Source organism: Limanda limanda, chromosome 16 (genome assembly GCF_963576545.1).
Source record: "Limanda limanda chromosome 16, fLimLim1.1, whole genome shotgun sequence".
NCBI lineage: Eukaryota > Metazoa > Chordata > Actinopteri > Pleuronectiformes > Pleuronectidae > Limanda > Limanda limanda.
Window position 1 is genome coordinate 17,766,770 of NC_083651.1, and position 17,862 is coordinate 17,784,631.

Here is a 17,862-nt window from a genome sequence, read left to right on the forward strand (position 1 = left end):
TAACTTTGTGTATGCATGTCACTATCTCATGGTGTTTTCCTATTGTTCATAGTGTTTGAGTTTTTTTACCTGTCTTTTAGCCTTTATGTTTTTGACACTGCTTTTCAGACTCCAGATCTGTTCACCACACTCGTGAGTCCTAATGAACACTGTTTGTTCGATCCATCCCCATCTGACATCTGCACTTGGGTCCTCGCCTGTTCCAGGACATGATAGTTCACTATTAATAGTTCTATTAAAGTGGAGAACCATGCATGGACACATATATACAAATCAATTCTAATGACAAAAGCAGTTAATGTTAAATAGTTTAAAGAACGTATTAATGAAATGCCTTTTATTGTTTTGTACAGACGTCCTGTTAGAGGTGAGTTTTATTACATTGTCTTCATGTCAGTGTATCATGAGTGATGTATTATCAGTTTACTATACATGAACGTCTCACTGCTTCTAGGATGGATGATGTGGGTGAATTTTCTTTGGACCTCACACTGAATCTCATTTTGACACTGACAATGATGTCATGTCACTAACCTCACCAACAGGTGGCAGCAAACGGCTCTCAATCTATCAGGGCGATTCATTCCAGGAAGGAAACAACTGACAGTCATGTTAGACAAGACAGTAATAAATGAGCTGGACTAACCTATTCATGCTGTTTTAAACATGTCATGACAGCCATAGCATGAGAGGGACAATAGTCAACAATAGTTTAAATACACAAGAGAGTGAGGTTCAATATGCAAGAATTTTAAATCAATATGAAAGAAATTTAAAGGAATGTGTCCCCTTTTATTTTTGACCCTTTTGTTTCAAGGGTGACAACTGAAATAGTTCCCCATAGATGACCTTAACTGGCTTACATGCACCTGCCTTTGAACAGCACCTGTTGCTGCAGATGGTCTCATTCACACTTGGTTCAACACATTGCTTTTAAATCTGCTCTTTCTTCAAGTTAAATCTTTAGATAGTGAGCATAAACAGAATAACTGATTAGTTTAGTAGTTATAAAACTAGATTTAGACTTCCTGTTGGGTAATTTAATCAGTTAAACAGCTGAAGTAAATGACCTTTGCAATTCAAAGAACCCGTATCTGACACCAACTAGACCAGGGACCCCCATTTGGTAAGATGTTTGATTTCCAATGTTTTACTACAGGATGTGTATGAATTTCACAACCAATATATTGTAACTTTCTGGGAAGAAAATGTTTGACTCATGACCTCAGCACTTCTAAAATCCTGACTATGACCCTGAGCCGTGACACAGTCCTGACGTTAGGGGTCTAAGGAACTAATGGGTTGTATATCAGATTGCATAATACCTCAAGTACATAATGAAAAGTTATGAATGGGAGCCTGCAGTGGGGAACAGGACCTTTAGGTGCAGAGTTGTTTTCGAGCCCTGCTCCTCCACTGCAGGCCTGGCCCTTCCCCGGTGGGCGTGCGTAACCGGCCCCAGCCTTCTCTAAATATAACTCCCCTCCAAAACAGAAAGACAGAAAAGGGGGAAAGGAACATTCACCCAATCAGAGGCGGTCTAAAACTTGTCAGAGGATAAAAAAAGGGGGGTGTCTTTCTGGATACAGTGTGTGTCTCATTGCGTTTCTGATTCATTTTGTAGCCCCGGGTTGCGTGGTGCTGGCTGTGCGCGCAGCGGGAGGCGCATTGTGCGTATGCAAACTGGACGACATGGCCATTGTGCGCGTTTGGGCATATATGGAGGCACCGGTGGCTCGGAGGATACAGCCCGTCTGAAGTCGCGTTGGTCTCCTGCACTCGACTTTTCTCCACTTTCCAACAAGCGCTCCGCTCCGTCGCTATGAGCTGCCTGGATGTGATGTACCACCAAAGCTATGGAGCGCACTATCTCCCTGCAGCGGCGTACAAGGCGACGTACTACAACCACCAGCATCAGCAACAACAGGTGAGAGACTCATCGCTCCACTGGAGCAGCCACAGAGGGTCACTGACACAACTTCATTGAGGGAAGAGAAGAATGTTTACACAAGGTGCGATTTAGGATTAGGAGTGAGAACTTTATTTCCCTCAGCAAACCTGACAGAAAGAAAAGTTAAAAAGTTTTGAATGTACTACAGAACAGCAGCTAAAAGTGAAATAAGACCAAAGTGGCTTTATGAGGATAAAGTACTATTCAAGAAAAAACGTTATAATATGACCATTCCCAAAAAGCCTTCTTTATTCACCCTTCACACAAACTTTTGTATGTCTTCAACACACACCCAGCTCTTAACCTGAATCTAGGTTATGACACACAACTATTAATCCTATTATTCATATAGTGATGTAATGGCAGCCATTCAGGAATGTGGATGAGGCACATTGAGCTTCACAAATAGTTGGAGAGCAGTTTGGGAAAAAGGAAAGCTGTTTTCAAACAACACCCCAGCTGTACCCAGATAAAATAAATACTACTTACTTAAACGTATGGTTTATTTAAAGTTACATTTTATTTAGTCTAAAGTTTTTCTTTGAGTATATTGATTTAACTCGTCTTAAAACGATGTCTATGCTCTTGTAAAATCTCCTCTATTCTATTGAGGTGAAGTTTATTCCTCATTATTGAACCTCTGCTCTGTCTTTCCCAGAGGAAGCTGAGTGTCTACAGTAAGATGCAGGAGTGTATGGAGCAACAGCAGGAGCACCAAGGACCAGGAAGAGGGATGCATCCCTCCAGGGACCAGGGCCTCCGGCACGGTCCTGTACGCGAGCTAGGAGGCCGCAGATCGATGTCCAGCTCAGAGCTGAAGGATGGTACCCAACCAGCCGAGGCCGAGTACTTGAGCTCCCGGTGCGTTTTGTTCACGTACTTCCAAGGCGACATTGGCGATATGATAGATGAACATTTCTCCCGAGCTCTCAGCCAGTCCAGCGCATTCAACAGTGAGACCAAGCCAATCAGAGTGACTCAGCAGTCGGCTTCAGCCACCGCCGGTGTATGGAAAGGTGAGAGGACCATCAAATCTGAGTTAATGTTGAAGTTGAAATGTTAAAGTTGTTGAAAACGAGTGGTGTCTAAGTGCTTATTTGTTTGTTTGTTTGTTTTAGATGGTGGTTCTCTTTCCGAGGGCCAGAGCAGCTCAGTTTGGAACAGCACCACCTATCCAACCCAGACCAGTCCCTGCCTCCCATCTGTCTCGGTCTCAGTCCACCCAGACTTTTCCCCCAGCCCTGTTTCCTTTAATCACCCGGACGGAGCTCTGTGGGCCGGACACATGCTCTCGCAGGCCAGCCTCCCTCCTCCGGCCACGCTCCCCGAGAGCTGGACTTACAGCCTGAACACCCAGAGCACGAGCGGCTACCCCAACGTCCACGACATCTACCATCCTCACCCCCACGCCCATATCCACTCCAGGCACCACCACCACCACCCAATGCTCCATTCATACCCGGCCCACAGCCCAGCGCTGGATCCCAGGTTCAGTCCTTTGCTGCTTCCGGGTGTGAGGAACCAGAGTCAGCCAGCTGCAAACCCTGGGGGCTCCCCACACAGTGAGGGGGTGAAGACGGAGATGAATCCTGGCAGCAACAGTCCTGTAACAGCTACGTCTGTCACATGGACCCCATCAGCCCTTCATGGATCTCTGGAGACATACGACTCAGGTAGATACAACAAAACAATGCAGCTCTGAGCACTTGTCTGACTTCACATGTGCTCAATCTTTGTAAACAGCAGTTAAAAGCACAATTATAATTTGAATTTTTCTTTCTGTCTCTGCAGCCCTCGATCAGACCAAAGCAAAGACGTCAGTTTGGTTCTAATTGCTGAACTGAGAAGAATCCATTGACACCAAAAAGGATCCATTCTGTGGCTTTATCAATGTATGGCTGCAACACCAGCACTGTATTGTAACTGTAGATAGAGAATGCTAACTGTAGCTTTGACTATGAGTCCTGCACTGTCCATACAACTTATTATGAGGGTTAACTCAGGCTTTGGACTTGAACTGACAGCGATCTAATGCTTTGGCTGAAGGTCAGAGGTCAAGGATTTCGCAAATGGAAACAAACACACAACTAGCTTTAAGGATGGAAGTCCTCCTCTTCACTGTCGGCACCAAATTATTTTTGATGCAATGTGAGACCAATTGGTTCTGTTTCAAGAGCTTCATTTGGGTCCACATGTTCATTTGTAAAGTATGTTTGTCGATAACTGTAAATTTTATTTTTGCGTACAGTTTTGCCATGCTACGTTTGCTGGATGACTTATGCTAATTTGTTGCCTGAATGCTACTTTTTCAATTTTTGCCTTTTGGGTAATGTGTAGTGTAAATATTGGTAGTGAAATAAAGTTGTTAAACATTTAAAGCTGTATTTGCAAATTAGTTCTTTTTCAGACTGTTCTAATTAGTTCCAAAACAAATTGGTGGAGCATACACAAATATTTTTATCACTAAAAATGTAATTCTGCCTTTCCTGGAAGTTCATTAAGTTAAAATTCTGCTCCTAAAAGACGTGATCTGTCGGGCACCTTGTTGTGCATTACATCCAGAGATGTTCTGATACGGATTTTAGGATTAAAAATTTCTCTGATACTGACGAAAATGCTGGGTTGAGCATCTACAGTGTCGTAAATCTATGTACAGATCTGATACCACATTTTTAAAGTATTTTAGTTTCTCTTAAATTAGACTGTGATACTGCCACTGACCCAAACTGTTTTAAGAGCAGCCAATAACAGATTTTAGGTTGTGTAGCATTGGCTAGAGCTAGCTAAAATGTCTGTGGCTTGGCAATATTTAACACTGGAAAGTCCCACAAGTAAAACCGCAAAGCTCATTCAAAAAAAGCCATGACATGCATAATTTTGCAACTGTTAAAATTGGTTATACAAGTAGTAATTTTATTATTTACTCGTATCAGTACTTGGTATTGGTATCAGCAAAGTCCAGGCATCGGGAAGGGGACAATATTATCGGAAAATCCCCAATGAAATACTTTGTGTTACCCCCAATATACATGAGGCCAATATTCCACACACTGATCTGTTTTTTCCCCTATTTCTTTTACATCATATCTCAACCTTTGTCATTATTTCATTAAAATCTAAATTTTAAGGGTTGATGACTTTACCAGAATAATCTGAGAATTACTGAAGGAATAGCAGGTTAGGTCAGTGTATATAGAAAGTTATTGCGACAACCAGGTAACTTTATAACATCTAATACAATCCAAATTATCTACAAAAAGCCTTACGTAATACTCGCTGTTTTGATGGTTGCAATACTCAATAACACATTGTACCAGGTCTGTTGCCAAACAACAAGTTGTGCACAATGGACCAAACAGGAGCTGACCTATTGTACCAGTGGAAGTGGATTGCATTCCTCAGATAACTCTGAAAGGTACCATGACAGGTTTGTTGTCTGTCTCCACACAAACACACATGCAAAAACACACACAATCCCAGACTGATGAGCACATACCAAAGAATGCATTTCCTGTCTGGACAGGAAGTTTCTCGGATAGTAGCACAATACTCACACGCTGAAATACCTACACAAAGAGACACACACACACACACAAACACACAGACACACACGTGCAAAGACATGTTTCAGGGATCACAGTTTTGTTTAGTTTTGTATTCATGTTTTTCATATATATTCTGTCAGGTGTCTGAATGAAGATCTTTACTGATTTGGATTCTGAAAAATTCATTGATTAATGATTGATCACAATGTACATGTACTGACGCCGAACTCTGAGGATGCTGCTCACTCGGTCTAGTGCAAGGACCGGACTTATTTGTACCCATCCAATCATATGAACAGCTGCCTGAGCTTGTGCATGGGTGGCCGTGTGTGTGTGTGTGTGTGTGTGTGTGTGTGTGTGTGTGTGTGTGTGTGTGTGTGTGTGTGTGTGTGTGTGTGTGTGTGTGGTGAGTGGTCTGACCAGGTGGTATGATCAGCAGGCGTAGTCCACTAACATTCCAGCCTCCTCTGCTACAAACAGTATCTCATTCTCTGCTAACCAGTATATTTCTAATCTGGACCTCAGCTACTGCATTTCTGTCCAAAATATCAGTAAATCTTGACGTATTGAAATAAAGAACCTGGATGGAAAAAGGTCAGAAATAATGAGATCATTTTTTATCAATTCCTCAACCAACATGAAACAAACTTCATAATGAATGTTTTTGTTTTTTTATGCCTACCTATGAACCATTTATATAAACATTGGCTCATGTTCTATTCAAGTTTCCCACTAAGACAAGACGGTGTGACAGTGATGCTGCGTGCAAACTACCAGGCTACATCCACGGTAATAGGTTTTCATTTTAAAACAGTTTAAAGCATAACAATCGCTCTGTATCAGAAGTATTCTTCATTCATACATACACACCTGAAAATCTGTATCATTTTTTCCATTCATGTACACTCGTATGCACATGTCGCTGTAAGCAGGAAGCAGATGTATACTTGGTTGCAGAAAATACTACGAATGAGGAACAAGAATGTTAAAAAGGAAGATCAGGGATTTCTTTACTTGGAACGATGATAAGGTGGAACCATTAGCCTACTGGAGAAAGGTTTAACGACTACTCGTAATCAAGTCATTACTAATGCGATCTAATCAGGAAGTACATGTGGATGTCTACACTATTTTTTTTAATTAAGTTGGGGCCAGCAGCTTTTCCAAAAGTCTCACACTTAGCAGCTCGAAACGCCGGAGCAGTGTGGAGACAGACGGAAACACAAAATAGTGATGGGGTTTAAAGATAAACAATGTTAGTGTGGACGAACACTTAACCTGAGGCAGCCAAATAGAATTCAACTATGATTCAGCTGTAATAAATATTTCAAAATTTCCTCTATGGAAAAGGTCCCAGTGTTAGAGGTTAAATTTATAACATGGACATATTTACATCAAAATAAATCCTTTTTAACGCAAAAACCTCTGAAATAAGGAATAATGATTAAATATAAAATGATAAATAAAGCAAAAAGTAGAAACTGAAGCAAACTGTGAGGGGCAATTTACCCGTTCAGATGTCAGCAAACTCATATTTTCCCTTACAGGTTTTTTGCTTTGCTGTAAGAGGTTTTCTGTGACATCCTCTATTGAAGTATTTAATACACCAGGCCTCCATGGAGAAAAGACATGGCAAGAGGAAGAGTATTTGGAAATATTCTCCAGCAATATTCCCTCCTCTTCTTCCGAGCCCCTAATTAGCATTAGCATGTAGCCTCTGCATCAGCATGTAGTGCAGTTATATGCTAACAGGCGTCCCACTGGCAGCCTTGGAGGATCTCCACAGGCACTTCCACTGCAGGAAGAGCACTGAAGATACACAAACACAGACCTGAGAGCTGAATGGGAGTGAATTAATATGTCCATTAGAAATGGCCGAGCCAGAGGTTTAGGAAATGTTGCATGTGTAGCATTAGTGTTCCATTAAAGTTTAAATAGCCAACGCTTTGTGCTGACATTGACGATCTTCACAGCAGTAACTGATGACACCATCATAGAATGTATTATTGTAACTGACAATATAACAGTAATGCATTTAATTTCTTAAAATAATCTGTAATCATTGCTATCAACACATTGTTTATATCTTTCCAAATCAATCCAATCTGTTTGTTTTACATAGGTACACACTCACACTCACACACACACACACACACACACACACACACACACACACACACACACACACACACACACACACACACACACACACACACACACAAACGGTTCTCCCTTACACAAATTACATCAAATGAGCAAAGGATGAGCCTGAAGCCAATCTGGGGCTTTGGATCCTCATCTCCTCTTTGCAATGATTGCCTCTTTTGTAACCAGTATTTATTTTCCTTTTTGTATCAGAGAATCACATTACTTTTTTGAGAGATGACAAAAAATAGATTTATTAATTATGTTTTTTTGGTGGAATTCACATTTTCTTCTGACCTGATGAGCCCTATTTGTATTTGTTATGATGCCAGATCAGTCCTCAGTTTATTGAACTACTCATCTCTCTACTGCGCTCATATATATATATTTATATTGAATACATATATTGAATTGAACCAAATGAAACCAAGTGCTGAAGAAACAGCAGGAGAATGGCAGAGTCGCAGGCTTAGGGTTCACAAAAAAAGGGGGAAAAGAAAGAGTGAGAGAGAAGGAATCAGTCATAACACGGCCCAGCTACACATTCCAGAGTAATTGAGCAGATGATTAGTCTCACAATCAGCAACATAACACCAGCTGCCTGAATGGAGAGAGAGGAGAGGAGAGACAAAAAAGAAACAATACAAGAGGTATTTGATGAATATGATGATTTTTTTTCTCCATCATATCCTTTCACTCAATTTTCCTCTGTTTTGACCTCAAACATCTTTTTCTCACTTCCAGCTCCGCGCCGACAAATCACAAGGGTAATTAGAGCTAATTTGCCATCCTCGTGCGAGTATTAGGGGCGTTAGGGGTATTATTGAAAGGCTCAGCTTTCACCACTCTGTTTGTGTCAACAGGGCAGCCTAATGAAGCATGCTGGGAGTTTCACAGAAGACTTGTCCTGCTGATTACGCTTGATTCCTCTCTGTTTTAAATGATACCTGATTCCTTGTTAATACGAGGAGGGACACCCAAGGAGTGGAAACAGCAGATGTTTGGCTTAAAACAAGTATTAGTATCAGTGTCGAAATTAGGATGAGTTCAAAATTGGTATTTCCTAATTTCCTACTGTCAACCGAATGCTGCACGTCCAATGTGTAATTGAGGTTCAAACAGGACCATCATTAAATCTCTTTAAACTTTCTAATCTAGGATTAAATTAGATCATTAAACTTTCGTTTAATTTAATTTGGATTGGATGGAGCTGTAATGATACCATGAAGAAAAAAGGGTCACAGCACAAGAGAGGAGGTAATAAGAAACTGAAGAGGAAGGAAGAGCTCCAGTTAACAGGCGAAGATAACGGACAAGTGTTCACACGTTTGCAGAACAGAACTTGTATATGAAACTATCCATTTTAACAGGCTTATCTGTTTCCTCATGTGTTGCATCTTTTAAATAATCTGTTAAAGATGTAGTTATAGATGTTTGGCCTCTTGGGGACTGTATATAAAGATAGAAAATGCATTTCCACTCCCGTCTGTTGTTAGAAAATGAAGCCAAAATATCCAGGTGCCACCATCTTGCACTTTTTGAGTGAGTCAGGATCTTGAGTGGGGCCGAGATTGTCATTTTTGGGGAAGCAGTCATAATGCAAATCTTTTCATGTTGTTTTTCTTGTCTATTAATTGGCTGTATTTTCAATATTCAGACAATGTTCTCTTCATAACTTACTTTTCCTCCAAATGACTAGTGAAATTTGCACGATGAAATCCCGATTGATGAGAGTCATGAGGCTGAACCAAAAAAGTCAAGTTGTGTGACAAGAAAACCAAAATGAAAGAAAGCAGTAAAATTCTGCATAGATTCTGATTCGTACCCTCAAAAAACACTTCTCACCTCACACACAGCCATGTCATGTTGATTTATGGCTTCGATAGAATGATTTAGCATCTTTTTTTGCCTTTCTTTCATTTGCATTCATTATTTCATAGCTGCAGCAGTAAATATACCCCATGTTGTATTGCATAACACTGGTTTGGATCAACTGAACATCTAACATGGTTCACCAGTTCAGTGATATTCGTAGTACAGCTCACTGGTATTTTCTCACAAACAAAGGAACACACTGAACAATTGCATTGCTTCACTTTTATGACTTCAGGATGTTTAATCAGAACCGGAGGCAAAAGAAGAAAAAAAAAGGGGCATTTTAACAGTCACAGTTTCACGGCTTGAGTTTATCTGTATAGTCCCATATGGCAAGTCCACGATCCTGAGTGGTGAGCATACGGTCTGCAGCAGCTCCGACGGCCGAGGGCTGGCTGTTAAATCAAATTTTAATACATAGTTACACCACGAGAAAAGATCAACATTTAAGCCTGTTTACAATGTACGGCATGAACATCCACCCATAACACAGGCCAGCCACATTCCTCTGCCTGCCCACACACAGAGCAGCCGGGATGCTCGATGATTTGTGTAGAGTTTAGAAATTCACTTTTAGACATTCAAAATAAGAAATACTGGTGCAGTGCCCGTTCTAAAGCGGTCTGTCTGGAATAGGCTGTTCTATTGGCCTGTGTTACTGCTCTGGAGCCTCAGAGTCCTCAAAAAGTTTGACAACATAACGTCTGTAACTGTCAGCAAAACCGGCCAGTTTATGCAGACTGTTTTATTCTTTTATTTTAGGTTTGGGCTATATATTGTTCTTATGTTCAACTACGGTTTGGGTTATTTTCAGTTTTATTTCGTCGTCTTTTACACGTAGCGACTCCCCTCGCATAATTACCTGCAGCAAAGGAGCGGACGGTTTTATTCGACACACCTGATCCCTCGTTTCCGCCCCAGTGCAATAAAATACCTGCCGTGAGCCCGGAACAGATAGGAGCGGAAACCAAACCGGACGCCAGCTTCGTGGAACTTCTCGGACCTAAGAACCATCCAAACACCAATAGCTTAACACCCCTCGCCAAGCGGAACGAGGTAAGGAAGCTGGTCCCATTCACTTTGCTGCGGGTAGTGCGGAAGGGAGTCGCTGTCACTCTAACGAGTCAGATGTGTCTCACGTGGCGATTTGTTTGTTCATTGTATTTTAACGTTCATGTTTGGTTTTAATGATTAAAATCTTTGTAACTTGCAACTGTCATTACAGTTTTACGGTGCTACTACGGCAAGCCAGATACACAAATAAAGAGCCGTGTACATCAGTCAAGAGACTCAGAAGTTTGTATGGAGAAGCGGGGGGGCCGTTACAACGTCACTATTTATTGTTTGCATGCTGGACATTGTGTTTGTTGTGTTTATAAAAAGTCAGAAAACAAGGTTTATCTGCAATGCAGGCTTTATAGTCGATGGTTTTTCATGAAAATTAAACTGAATTTGCTTAATTACTGTTCATGTGTGTGGCTCATACATTAAATTTAAGGATTTAAATTTTTCCTAAATAGCCATTTCAGAGTTTGTTAATCTCGGATCTCAATCCTCTTACCCAAGTTCACAACTTTTCAGGATAAAAGCTCGGTAATTCAGCTAAATAGTAAGCATTCGGTAACAAAACAAACATATATTTATTTTGTAGATTTTGGAGGAAGTGAAAAAAAAAGATAATAAAGATATTCTACAATAACTTAATTCCTTTTTCCTGAGCTTATTGTTTATCGTGCATTGCTCTTTCCGTTTACCAAACTCAAATCCTTTCTCCATCAGTGTAAAGGTCTCTCCATTCATAAAGGCCAGAGGAGCAGCAGCAGCAGCAGCAGCAGCAGCAGCAGCAGCAGCAGCAGCAGCAGCAGCAGCAGTCGGTTGTTTCAGTCAGCTCCGCTCTGGGTAATGTGCCAGTAACCACAGAGGCCAGTACATAGCTGTCATTCCTCTGCTTACTGAAAGCACATTTAGCAACCAACACCTGTTTCCCCTGCTCATTCTCCACTGCAGGCTGCTCTGCTACAGCTCTGCCTGCATCATGAGGAGGAGGAGCACGGATTCAACTCTTCGGACTTTTCACACACGCGTATTCCGCTATTTCAGGAATGAAGCTAATGACAATTTTTATTGCAAAACAGTAACAGTAGAAGCGAGCCCAGTCCGAGCGAAATACTCCACAATATTTTGGCACATATTCTCATGGAAATGGTTGTGGTGATCTTTGAGAAATATCTGCAGGTTTCAACACAGGTTTCTCCGTCACACTCTGATGATCAAGCCGCTGGTCAAACAAAAAATTATATTAAACTAATAAAACATAAAGTAGTGAGGAAGGAATGTGAAAACTTTATGAGACAAACTGTTAATGTTCAACAGAGGTTTTCCATTTCCAGGTTCCTTTATTGAAGTTGACCTGGTCTTGTTTTGACGACCCGAGAAATGAAATCCATCCATTGATAATGTGCTAGACAAATTGACAATGGCCATGTGGTGCTTCACTTTAGCCTATAGAAAATTCTGTCTTTAACCAAGTGGAAGGTCCGAGGTCAGGGTCAAGAATTTGGCCGAGCTGGAGATGGTGGTGGTTCTAATGGACACTTCCGTGTGGTGGCCACCAAGCTGAGAGCTTGATTTTCTGTCATCTGATCAAAGGATAGTGCTCGAGCAATATTGGAACCATTCTTTTCCACTGATACTGTCAGTTGAATAAATATTTTAAAATGTAAGTATGTGGCACTCAATAGAGCACTTGCCTCTGTCAAGTCCCAAAAGTTCCCTTGAGTCAAGCCGCACCCAATTTCAAACACTCATAGATATCAGTCCTCTAGATGTGCCTGATTATTTGGGAAGTTTTGTGGAAATCTGTTAAGTAGTTTTTGTGAATATCCTGTTGACAATCGACCAAACGTGGCAGAGACAATAAGATACAATTGTCCTTAGAATGGTGAGAATTCTCACATAGAATCTAATACTGCAGCTATTTTGGTGCCAAATCAGTTGAAAAGGAACTGAACCACAGTTACTCAGCAGTGGGGGAACCATTGCTCTGCCACCTGCTTGTCAATCATCCTTTAGGCCGAGTTATGCGACCCTACCTGCTGCTACTGTCGCATGCTGCCCACAATGACCATACCACACATACCACAGCCACAGAGGGACATTCCTGGACCACTGACCCTCACTGTTGTTTTTGTGTTTTTTTTACTTTTTACTTCATGTGTCACTGGAACAAGCTTTCTACTGAGAATTGAAAAGACAAAGGACATTTTCCTGCAGGAAAGGGTGGAGACACAAGCTGTGCAGCATCAAAAAAACCAAATAGATGGATACAAAGATGGACCGATAGATAGATCCAGTGTACTTAACAAACATGAACAGTTATTTTAAAACGTCCTTGGAAGTTATGGCAGAGTGGTGCAAATTCATGGGGCAAAGCGAATGTAACCCAATTAAAAGGCAACAAACAAGAAGCATCCTGTTACCTTGAATAAAATTAGGGGTCTTCTCTGGGTTTGAATTGTTTTGGACACCTTTAGGATAATGTAGGTACAAGACACCAAAACAAATGGCATACCTCTCGTTGTTTTTAGACGTTTTAATATGATTATATGATTTTCTTATACGATTGCCCTGTACTGTATCCCTGCTAAATAGGCTAACAGCAGGTATTGAAAAACCAGCCCCTTAACAGTTAGTACAGGATCAAATGGATTATCTCAAATTACTGTTATTACTAATCTAAATGAGATTACACGAAATTATTGGTTTGGAAAATGAAAGTAGGCCTCTCCCACTGTGTGTGTTTGTGTGTGCGTGTGATCATGTGTGTAGACAGTGTAATCTGAGGGATAACATGGTACTTATCCAGCTGATCCCCCCACCTCCCTGGGTTCTGACAGGTTGACACCCATCATTCTGCACATTAACTTTGCCTAATTGGCAGGTAATTCCCTGCTCCCCTACCGTACTTCATTGTCCCGCTATTGTCCCTGTACTTGGCCCCCGCTGTCTGGGTCTTTGTCCCCTAATGCAGCCAGCCGGCTTGCACCCAAACAGCCGCTCGGCAGGACGTCTTGTCCAATCCCAGACACCCAGTGGGTCCTGTCACTGTAGCCTGGGGAAGTGAAGTTGGGAGCTTCCTCTGTGATGTGACCCCCATGCTGGGAAGCTCTCTACGAGGCTGACAGGCGAGCCGGCCCTAAAAGTTTCAACCTGACAGCATCAGCTGCCTGCCCACCCCTCTCCACACACACATCTCTTGAATCACAATATGCAGGTTATCAGGATTGTGTTTCAATTCGGATTTCGTGTTTTCACTTTTAATGTGATATAGTTGGTTTTCCATTTGTGATACTTCCTTTACAACTCCTTCCTCCATTATTGGACAGATCGTATGTCTTTTCAATCGTATACTTTGCTTAGAACAATGTGACATCAGCATAAATGCCAGGCTGCCGTCCTCGCTGCCACAATACACAGTTTGATTCCCATACAGCCTTCGTTCTTTTTCAATGTCTATATCTCAAACATACAAACACACACGTTCCGGCTTTACTGTAGCTCTCGTCCAACCCTGAAAGTGATTGACAGGTGTTTGCCGAGTCACTCGGCGAACTCGGACACGAGGCATATGGGAGCCCCACCCTCCTGTCACGTCCGCCCTCCCATGGGTCTTTTGTTGGCCGAGGTGGAGGTGGCAGGAGCAGTCAGGAGCTTGTCAGAGCAACAGGAAGAGGATAACACACTCCCTCTCTCTCCCTCTCTCTCCCTCTCTCTTTCTCTCTCTCTCACGCACACACACATCTACACAAACACAGAAAGATTCTCCGCTCTTTACAGCAACAACCCACATACACTTTACACTGTCAACCCCCCTGGGAGTGTGTCAGCTGTCATTAACTTCCCCAGACTTCCAGTGAGAAGAGGTGCTTCCCCTTGCTTCCCAGCCCCTCACAGGTGACTCTCACTGGGGGCTCCATGCTGGGGATGCCAGCCTCTCTGCTGGAAATCTCCATCCCATCAATACACAGGCCAGAGAGCCTTAAGTTAAAGAGAAATTCATTATGTATTCTATTGTATGTTTATGATTTAAAACAATGATGTGTGAATGTGCAAAAAATACAACATGTATATGTGTGTGTTCACATCTACAGCTTTGTGTGATTATGTTTCATATGGTTTGTTAATATTCAGAGTTAAAGTCCTCGTAGATTTATCTGTGTACGTGTGTGTGTGTGTGTGGCGGTCGGGGGGGTGGGTATCTGTGGAATTTGTGTGTGATATAAAGACTCTCTCCTCGCGCCACAATGGTGTCTTTGACAGGCGGGAGAAGGGAAGGCTTTGTTTGGTGACACCACACAGTGTTGTGAATGCCCGACATAGCTGCCATTCCTCTCTCTATGCCCTCCGCCAGGCCACAGGCTTATCAGGGATTCCTCTCCTTTTCTATCTGCCCACGCACAGCCGTTCACTCTGTGTGTGTGTGTGTGTGTGTGTGTGTGTGTGTGTGTGTGTGTGTGTGTGTGTGTGTGTGTGTGTGTGTGTGTGTGTGTGTGTGTGTGTGTGTTTGTGTGTGTGTGTGTGTGTGTGTGTAAGGGAGGGAAAGAGTTTGTGAAGCAGTGCTGTTAACACCAAGGAAAATGCAAATGAGCTGTGGGGGAGAATAGACCCTCTGTTTGATTACATATTTCTCCACAAGTGGACCAATTTGGCTGCCATATTTTTTAAACAATCTCAAGAACCATGTCTACATTGGATTGGATTTGACTTTGCACTTTAAATGAAATAACTTAAAACCATGATACATCGATCTTTATGTTATTGAACTCATAATGGCAGTGATGATTAAGAAAATAATGACAATATTTAGGTCCTCAATATCCTGAATCTAGGTAATGGAGCTCAAAGTGGTGCAAATATTAGTGCATACAAGGCCATGGAAACATGTATATGTAGAAAATGTTGTTATATATTTATATCGTCCATATACATTATGTTCAATGACTGCCAAAGATTAAGTATAATTTTTAAATGAAAGTAAAAGCACTCATGAAGAGTAAATGAATCCTGGACCATAAACTTTGATTGCGTAATTCTTTTACATTTTACATCTTTTTTATTTAGTCAACTCCAAAATTTAGGCTGGTCTTCCATGCAGAGTGACAATGCAAGCAATCCTATTATGTTTGCTCAGACTAATCTACAAGGGCACTTGGCATTTGTACCTCCATAGATGAACCCTTTTGCAAGACATGAATGGTAATATTGGATATTTGTGGTAGACATTATTTGGCAATTTGAATTTCCTGTTTAATTTATGAATCGGAGGGAGATGAAAGATCGGCTCTTTACTCATACAACCGGGTTGAACCAGTAACCTTTTGTGCAGCATGCCTGCCATCAACAGACCTGATTAACTTCAGGGACAAACCGACCACTTGGAGCCGGTGTGCAGCTGTGCCCGCTGCTGTTTGTCTGGTCCATCTAGTAATCGAGTAAATTGCATTAAAAGCAAGTCTATTATTTGAGCAGCGACTGGAGATACAGCGCTGATCGTACCAGAAAACTATCGTCCTCAGGCAGGTTGTTCCAGGGTTCATGCTTTCTTCCCCCATTTTCCATCGTCTAATCCTCCTCTCTCATCATTCTGTTTATCTCGCTGCTGCACTATGAACTATAGTGTGTTGGTGGAGAGCTCATTGTTCTCTCTGGTTTCAGTAATCATACAGCTCTCACGCTAACACTGTAGCTGCCAGGAAGCCTAAAACCCAACTTAAAGCAGTGTGAATCAGTCAAGGCAATACATGTTACCTCACAGACACACACACACGCACACACACACACATACACACACACACACACACACACACACACACACACGGCTGTTTCTTTGTGGTTTCAATGCCCGGGTGTTATTTTGTGTTTGATGTGTACATCCAAACTTTGATGAGCCTTACATAGGCTTGGCAACACAGAGTGTATATAAAGATGGGCAACATGACAGCCCCCAAAATCTGAAGCCAAACTGTTTAATTTGCCCCCTGGTGGCATGGTGCAGTATAGGACCTGAACCAAGCTAAAATCTCACTCTACTTGAATAAAAATGTCTATAAAGATGTTATTTGGACAAAGGTATTGGCAAACCTACATATAACACCTACAGGAGCGTTTATGACTTTCAATTCAAAATCAATAGGCATTAATATGGAGTTGGTCCCCTCTTTGCAGCTACAAAAGATTCCACTCTTCTGGGAAGGCTCTCTAAAAGATTCAGGGGTGCGTGGGAGTTTTTGCCCATTCATCCAAAAGAGCATTTGTGAGGTCAGACACTGACGTTGGACAAGATGGCCTGGCTCACAATCTCCATTCTAGTTCATCCCAAAGGTTCTCGATGTGGTTGAGGTTCTTCCTTACCAAGCTCACCCAACCGTGCCTCTATGGACCTTGCCATGGGAAATGAGGCGTAGTCAAGCCGGAACAGAAAAGGGTCTTCCCAAAACTGTTCCCAGGAAGTTGGAAGCATATAATTTCTCAGTAAACTGAAGCATTTGGATTTCCTTTCACTCGAACTAAGGGGTGTGTCCCAATACGTTTGTTTAAATAGTGTATGTTCAGTTGCTCATATTTCAAGATCAATGCAGCTTTCATTGAGAAGTAGACAACAATCACGCATTTGAAGAAATCGTCAGTGTAGCAAGCAGAAATGGACTAGCTGGACAAACGCTGCTTCACCAGACTCTACCATACCTAGCTGACAAATTTGCAAACAGAAAGCTGTGGTCTCTGGCAGGACGCTGCGTATTTGAGCTGTGAAATGGAAAAAGGTTGAGAAGACCACCTGGAAAAATGTGAGAACTCACATTGTGAATGTTAAAATACAGTCCTGAGAGGAAGAGGTGGGCTCGGAAGACCTCTGGAGAATGTAATCAAAGATATTTACTGATGTTGTTATATCCTTGGCACAAAATATTTCAGGAATGTATTCCACTTCTTGCCTGATGCTGAAAAGATGAGGAGGAGCAAGTCAAGCGTTTTGGGTTTGAACAGTGTTTATTTTAGATACCGCATTTCACAAAAAATGATTTTGAAGCTGACAGTTAAGAGAATAAATTACTTTTTCTTTTAAAAAAATCCTTTTCCTCAAGCGATTTCCCCATGTTTCATTGATTTCTCAAACATAAAGGAAAACAGGCTTCTTCAATCTAGTGGGTCGCTAAATGGTTGCCAGCTTCGGGTGTGGGAGGTTTGAGTTATTCTTGTCACTCTCCTAACGCTGTGCCTTTAGGGAACAGTTAGGTTCCTCTTTATGTTGTTGTTGCTTATTTCATCACACTCCTCCATCTAGTCTTT

General features: G+C 41.8%; 1 protein-coding gene across 1 annotated transcript; it reads left to right on the forward strand.

Moving 5' to 3' along the window:
* Positions 1–1,679: 1,679 nt before the first annotated feature.
* Positions 1,680–4,294, forward strand: vgll3 (vestigial-like family member 3). The gene is made up of 4 exons (XM_061088771.1): positions 1,680–1,927; positions 2,610–2,967; positions 3,070–3,624; positions 3,743–4,294. The coding sequence occupies exons 1-4, from the start codon at positions 1,823–1,825 to the stop codon at positions 3,781–3,783; spliced, it is 1,059 nt and encodes a 352-aa protein (XP_060944754.1). The 5' UTR covers positions 1,680–1,822; the 3' UTR covers positions 3,784–4,294.
* The last annotated feature ends 13,568 nt before the right edge of the window (positions 4,295–17,862 follow it).

What these genes read in the sequence shown, in the direction of transcription:
- vgll3 (XM_061088771.1), top strand. Translation starts at nt 1,823, where the DNA reads ATGAGCTGCCTGGATGTGATGTACCACCAAAGCTATGGAGCGCACTAT. An exon ending in CACCGCCGGTGTATGGAAAG is followed by an intron (nt 2,968 to 3,069) that starts GTGAGAGGACCA and finishes TGTTTGTTTTAG; the next exon opens with ATGGTGGTTCTCTTTCCGAG. An exon ending in TCTGGAGACATACGACTCAG is followed by an intron (nt 3,625 to 3,742) that starts GTAGATACAACA and finishes CTGTCTCTGCAG; the next exon opens with CCCTCGATCAGACCAAAGCA.